A 7,428-nucleotide genomic window follows, 5' to 3' on the forward strand; every position below is an offset into this window, starting at 1 on the left:
AGTAATTAATTAGGATTTGTCTATGTGATCTGCGCAAGAATTATTATCATTTAATTGGATTAGTTTTTGAATGGTGTGGTAGGCACCATCTACCTAATAATTTTTTCATCAAATGGGTTGTTATATATTTCTAGCTATTGTTAATAAATCTTTTGAGAGCTTTGAATTAAAAATTCTATTTTGTTATGTATGTTACAAATAATGACCCACTTTTTGTTGGTCTTTTTTTATAACTTCCATTATTAAAATGATAGCGTCTCTCTGATTTTACGTTAAACGGGTCAATTTTGGAAAGCTAGGTCACAAGGATTAACTTAAACATTAATCCTATTTTATAATTTAAATTAAATATTGAAAGTTAAAAATAAATCCTATTTTTTGATTATGTGGAGTTGGATTCCAAGAGCCCTCAAACTTAGGCTCCTTCAATTTTGAAAAATAGTTTTTCATTTCTATTTTACTTTTTCAACAAATTATAAAAAAAAAAAAGTTAATTAATTTTTCATTTCCACTATATTTGTATAAAATAAATGAATATCCATAAATAGTTTTGGCACTATTTGCTTGTAAAAATAATTTTACTTTTTATTTCTATTTTTTCAAATAATTACATAAATACCACCTTGTTTTCTAAGTTTTCAAATTTATATAAAAAAGAGTTGGAAAAAATCTTTCCATTATTTTTCTAAAATTTCAACTCTTACTTTACATATGAGAGCGAATGATCTTGAACTTTAATTTCAGTGAATTATGTATGGAGTTTCTTGTAAATTCACACAAATTAAAATTCAAATCTTAGAGTCAATGATTCCAAATATTACCTTATATGAAATTTAGAAAATTGTAAAACAGGTTGCCTTTTTGTTTTCATTTTTTTGAATATTTCAAAATATATAAAAAAAATATTTTACATAAATTATTTATTTTCTACCTTTTTAATATGAATCTTGAAAAATATTTAAAATAAGTTGCATTCTTTATAATTTCTTTTGAAAGCTAAAAATTAGAAAATAAAATTATTATTATTATTATTATTATTATTATTATTATTATTATTATTATTATTATTATTTTGCTTTGACTTAAATCCTATTTTTTTTATCCACTTACTAATCAATGCCCATTTATTTACAAATTTACTTAGAATACCAAATATTGTTTAACTTGAAAAGTTAGAATCATTTTTCAATATTTTAGGTATTAGATTCAAATTTGAATGAAATGTGACAAAATTTAATACAATTTTATATTATATTTTTAAAAAAATTATAAATATTTTTAAAAAATTTATTTCCTAACCCTACTTGGATATTAGTCTCTATTTTCTATTGAAAAAATAAATAAATTTTAAATTTAATTTAAATTTACTTAAATTTACAAGAAATGTAGTATAAAGTTTATTCAAATTTTTATAAATCTATCTACATAAATATAAGAGAAAAGTAACTTCTCGTTTTTTGACCGTCGGACGCTAATTAAGTATTGGCTACACAGTGCATAAATACCCCAGCTCCCGTTTCATTTCCTTTAAATGACACCCTAAGAAATTTTATAACTTAATTAATATAACAAGATGGAACCCTAATTCATGCATTAAAAACAATATTTACCCCCACTCTTCTCATTCCTTTAATTGCATTCTTTAGAGTTTATTATTGAAAAAATCACTAGTATGACTCTTTTAACTTCTCGTCATGTATCAGTATGCTTTACTGATCGATCAATGAGTCTCCAAAATTTTGTTTCCAATGCATCAATTTTGAGAAAATCACCCACTATCTTCAAGCTATGTTCCTTCACCGCCTTCTCCCACACTTGGTCCACCTCTTTCCCTGATTCCTCGAACACCCGAGTCGCATCAATGCGGTGCATCGCCCATCCAACCTCATTCCTCAGCCGCTGGATCTTCCCTATCTGGCAGCACGTCAGTTCACAGGTGTTCGCCTTGATGGCTTCAATGCCCGACCTCAGAAGAGCCTCCTTTCGCTTCTTATCTTCCTCGGCGCCGGCAGCGGCACTCTCGGCCCGCAAGTACGGATCCATCTCCGGAACCCCGATGGCGCGGCGAATTCCCTTGTCATAGTCAGCGCCTTGAATTTGAATCTTATTATTATTATTATTATTATTATTATTATTATTATTGTTGTTGTTGTTGTTGTTGTTGTTGTTGTTGTTGTTTTTTATTTTTATTTTATTTCTATTTTTTAACCACTTTGGTCACTACAAAAATAAGATTATTAGTAAATGATCAAAACCATCGCTATTAGTGACGAATTTTGAAGCCGTCACTAATAATGTAGAATTAGTGACGGATTATAACCATCACTAAAACCCCAATACCGTCACTATAAATTTTATACTAGCTCGACACAAATTCATAACTAATAGTAGGGCATTAGTGACGAATTTCAAAACCGTCTCTAATAGTGTAGTATTAGTGAAGGATCAAAACCGTCACTAGTACTTTACTATTAGTGAGGAATCCTAAAACTGTCACTAATAGTAGAGTATTAGTGAAGGATCAAAACCGTCACTAATACTTGGCGTATAGTGAAGGATCATAATTCGTCACTAATAGTGTAGTATTAGTAACGGTTTTAAATTCGTCATTAATAGTTTAAAATCGTCACTAATAGTTGGACTTTAGTGAATGATCAAAACTGTCCCTAATACTTGGCCTTTAGTGAAGGATCAACATTCGTCATTAATGGTATAGTATTAGTGATCGTTTTGATCCTTCACTAATATCTATAGACAATTATTAGTGACGGTTTTCAAACCGTCACAAATAATTTAAAATTAATAGTTCTTTTAATCATTAATTCCAGTGAAAATCTGTAATATCTATAGACAATTATTAGTGACGGTTTTCAAACCGTCACAAATAATTTAAAATTAATAGTTCTTTTAATCATTAATGTGGACAAAATTTAAAACAATTTTATTATATTTTAAAAAAATTATAAATATTTTTAAAAAATTTATTTCCTAACCCTACTTGGATATAAATTTAATTTATAATTTACTTAATTTACAAGAAATGTAGTATAAAGTTTATTCAAATTTTTATAAATCTATCTACATAAATATAAGAGAAAAGTAACTTCTCGTTTTTGACCATCGGACACTAATTAAGTCTTGGCTACGCAGTGCATAAATATCCCATCTCCCGTTTCATTTCCTTTAAATGACAACCTAAGAAATTTTATAACTTAATTAATATAACAAGATGGAACCCTAATTCATGCATTAAAAACAATATTTACCCCCACTCTTCTCATTCCTTTAATTGCATTCTTTGGAGTTTATTATTGAAAAAATCACTAGTATGACTCTTTTAACTTCTCGTCATGTATCAGTATGCTTTACTGATCGATCAATGAGTCTCCAAAATTTTGTTTCCAATGCATCAATTTTGAGAAAATCACCCACTATCTTCAAGCTATGTTCCTTCACCGCCTTCTCCCACACTTGGTCCACCTCTTTCCCTGATTCCTCGAACACCCGAGTCGCATCAATGCGGTGCATCGCCCATCCAACCTCATTCCTCAGCCGCTGGATCTTCCCTATCTGGCAGCACGTCAGTTCACAGGTGTTCGCCTTGATGGCTTCAATGCCCGACCTCAGAAGAGCCTCCTTTCGCTTCTTATCTTCCTCGGCGCCGGCAGCGGCACTCTCGGCCCGCAAGTACGGATCCATCTCCGGAACCCCGATGGCGCGGCGAATTCCCTTGTCATAGTCAGCTCCCGGAACAAATATTTCACGGACCTCCTCCAGCAGCCCCGCCGCCACCATCTGGTCGACCCGTTTCGAGACGTGGGCGTGCAGTGCAGGCACCGAAACGTCGAGCCATATGAAGCAGGGTTGATACTTGGCCTTGAACCTGTACTGTGGACTCTCCACCAGCGCCTCAATGTAGTTGTTGGATCCGCCCACGATGATGGGAATCCGGCTCGAGCTCGTGATGGTGTCCATGGCGAACAGCGTGCGGAGGCAGAAGTCGTGAGCGGTGAAGTCGGAGTCGGGATCGACGTCGCCGAGCAAGTGGTGGGGCACGCCTCGGCGCTCCTGCTCGCTGACCTTGTTGGTGACGATGTCCAGTCCCTTGTACACTTGGATTTTGTCGGAGTTGATGATCTCGGCCGGAAAACGGGTGGCGAGATCGATGGAGAGGCGAGACTTTCCAGTTCCGGTTGCTCCCATAATGAACACAGCCTTGTTCTTTTGGCACATCCCGTTGTTGATTTCCATCGTTTATGCTGTCATAGATGTAAACTTCGCATCAATAAATTAAGATTGTAAAATAGCAAAGGTGAAATGATCAAGACTTGCATTGCCAGGGCTATCATGCCTCCTCCTCTAAATTAAATAATGTTTTATAAGAATAAGCAAAGAAAGTATATCTAATACAATTTTAGATAAGATACTGTACTTCCTTAGCACCTACTAAATGGGTGCCAAGTAGTTTTTTTTTTTCCGGGTTTTGAAAACAAAAATGTAAGTGTGAGTGAGTGAGAGAGAGAATGACTCACGAGAGAATGACTCACGATGATGAAGGAAGATTTGAAGATAAGGTGGCGAGCGATTGAGCACAAAACAGGAGAGAGCTCCTGAATTTATAGAATCCTGTACCATAAATATGAGCCTTAAAATTTGGTAACGTGATCATTAATGTTTAAAAATTAATGCATTATGAGTTGAAGTCATAATTAGATGTGCAAACAAAATGTACATTTAATTTGTTATGCGGAAAAAAAAAGAAAAAGAAATGAACAAATATACTAATATAGCAAGCCATTAAATAATAAAATGTCCAAAGACAACCTATCTTTTGTTGTTTTTCGTTCTTTCTATTTTCATGTTCACTTGTGTGTTTTAAATTAATTTGGCTTAGATTTAAACTTTTGGTCACCCTTTGAGGAACTAAGCAAATTATTAGGCCCCCGCTAGAAATTTGAAAATTGAGTATTAACCGAGAGGGTTAAGAAAATATGATAAAAATCTACTTTTCTTTAGTTATCAAAGAAAATAAAACCGAAAAAAAAAAACACGCACACACACACATGCACGCACACACACACAAATTATAAAATTTATAACGAATCAACGAATAAAATTCTTTGGATCTTATGCCTCGTTAACACTTAGTTTTTCTTAATTTTTAATTGTATTAGAATAACTTTTTAATTGTATTGTACCTCATAAAGAGAGAGAAATTATAATGAAGTATGCATTTTATTCTTATATTCATTTCATTTTCTTCATTCGAACAAAAATATTTGATTCAAACAAAGCCTTAAAGATTATTGAACCACGAAATACACTAAAGGAAGTATACAATTTTTGAATTTGAATATTATTATTATTATTATTATTATTATTGTTGTTGTTGTTGTTGTTGTTGTTGTTGTTTTTTATTTTTATTTTATTTTTATTTTTTAACCAGAGGACTCCAGCCACCATCACGACACTTTGGTCACTACAAAAATAAGATTATTAGTGAATGATCAAAACCGTCGCTATTAGTGACGAATTTTGAAGCCGTCACTAATAATGTAGAATTAGTGACGGATTATAACCATCACTAAAACCCCAATACCGTCACTATAAATTCTATACTAGCTCGACACAAATTCATAACTAATAGTAGGGCATTAGTGACGAATTTCAAAACCGTCACTAATAGTGTAGTACTAGTGAAGGATCAAAACCGTCACTAGTACTCTACTATTAGTGAGAAATCCTAAAACTGTCACTAGTAGTAGAGTATTAGTGAAGGATCAAAACCGTCACTAATACTTGGCGTATAGTGAAGGATCATAATTCGTCACTAATAGTGTAGTATTAGTAACGGTTTTAAATTCGTCATTAATAGTTTAAAACCGTCACTAATAGTTGGACTTTAGTGAATGATCAAAACTGTCACTAATACTTGGCCTTTAGTGAAGGATCAACATTCGTCATTAATGGTATAGTATTAGTGATCGTTTTGATCCTTCCCTAATATCTATAGACAATTATTAGTGACAGTTTTCAAATCGTCACAAATAATTTAAAATTAATATTTCTTTTAATCATTAATTCTAGTGAAAATCTGTAATTACATTTTTGCATAGATAACATTAAACCATAATTATTAAAAAATATTCATAAATTATTAAAAATTCTAATTCAAAATCAAATACAAATACATTATACAAATTCTGAATGTTTTCTATATAAATCTCATATGTTCAGATAACAAAAAAACAAAAAAACAAAAAAAAGCAAAAAAAAAAAAAATCAAAAACTATATCCTTCTGTAGTGCATGGCATCGTGTTGATGGTGTGACATCCGCAAACCCTACGAATTAAGAATTATAAAAAAAAAAAAAATCAGTATACGATTTTCTACCATATATGTATACATATTATAAGTATTAATGATTTGATAGAAAAATAATCGGACATTGGGACATAGTTAAAAAAATGATACAATTTTAAATTGTTAAGTTTTATCAGTTTAGAAAAATTTTGGCAACATTTCGTCTGTAAATAAGACATTTTCCATAAAGATATGCTCCAAACCTCAGTGTTTACAAAAAACAATACATAAATTGTACATGATTTTATTTGAGAAAATTTTAACGAAATTTTGGCAGTATGGCGTTTGTAAATTAGACATTTTCCCATAAAACCTGTACCTGAAACAATATATTATTTTAAGCAAATAAATCATTTCAAGCATGCAACAACCTAAATTCATTACCAGCATGCAATTCACAATATACTGCATCAACTGTGTGGTTGGCATTCAACACAAGCATGTATTCCAACTCGCGAATTCTACAATTCATATAACATAATACCATCATCTCTTATATTGCAGAAAACATAATAATAAAACTTACAATTCCTTTCATTTCTCCACATTTGATTAGATCTCTCACAAGACCACGAATATCATATCAAGCTGAGAAGTTCACAACACCCCAATGTTCAATGTTTACTGGATCCAATAGTTTCTAAAAGAAAGCACAAAGAATTTTGTGAGATCACTTGAACTAAGATATCCTCATATCACAATGTACAAGAAGAAGCACCTTATTGTTGCGAGGAGGAGCTACCGTTTTTAAATTGGACATTTTCCTATAAAACCTATACCTGAAATCTGGTTGTTTTAAGAAAATAAATCATTTGAATCATGCAACAACCTAAATCCACTACCAGCATGCAATTCACAATATACTACATCAGCCATGCAGTTGGCGTTCAACACAAACATGTAAGCCTGCGAATTCTACAATTTATATAACATAATGTCATCGTCTCTTATATTGCAAAAAACATAATAATAAAACTTACAATTCTTTTTATTTCTCCACATTTGATTAGATCTCTCACAAAACCACGGATATCACATCAAGCTGAGAAGTTCACAACACCCCA

General features: G+C 31.8%; 1 protein-coding gene across 2 annotated transcripts; it reads right to left on the minus strand.

Moving 5' to 3' along the window:
• Positions 1-3,161: 3,161 nt before the first annotated feature.
• On the minus strand, positions 3,162-4,591 carry LOC131155238 (adenylate isopentenyltransferase 5, chloroplastic-like). 2 transcript variants are annotated; one of them, XM_058108231.1, is made up of 2 exons: positions 4,548-4,591; positions 3,162-4,259 (listed from the first exon to the last, which is right to left on the minus strand). In XM_058108231.1, exon 2 carries the CDS (start codon positions 4,249-4,251, stop codon positions 3,349-3,351), a length of 903 nt encoding a protein of 300 aa, XP_057964214.1. In that variant the 5' UTR covers positions 4,252-4,259; positions 4,548-4,591; the 3' UTR covers positions 3,162-3,348. The 2 variants fall into 2 exon arrangements, with proteins under 2 accessions (XP_057964214.1, XP_057964213.1); XM_058108230.1 differs by having other exon boundaries at positions 4,533-4,591.
• Positions 4,592-7,428: the final 2,837 nt, after the last annotated feature.

This window comes from Malania oleifera, chromosome 5, assembly GCF_029873635.1.
Source record: "Malania oleifera isolate guangnan ecotype guangnan chromosome 5, ASM2987363v1, whole genome shotgun sequence".
Taxonomy (NCBI): Eukaryota; Viridiplantae; Streptophyta; class Magnoliopsida; order Santalales; family Ximeniaceae; genus Malania; species Malania oleifera.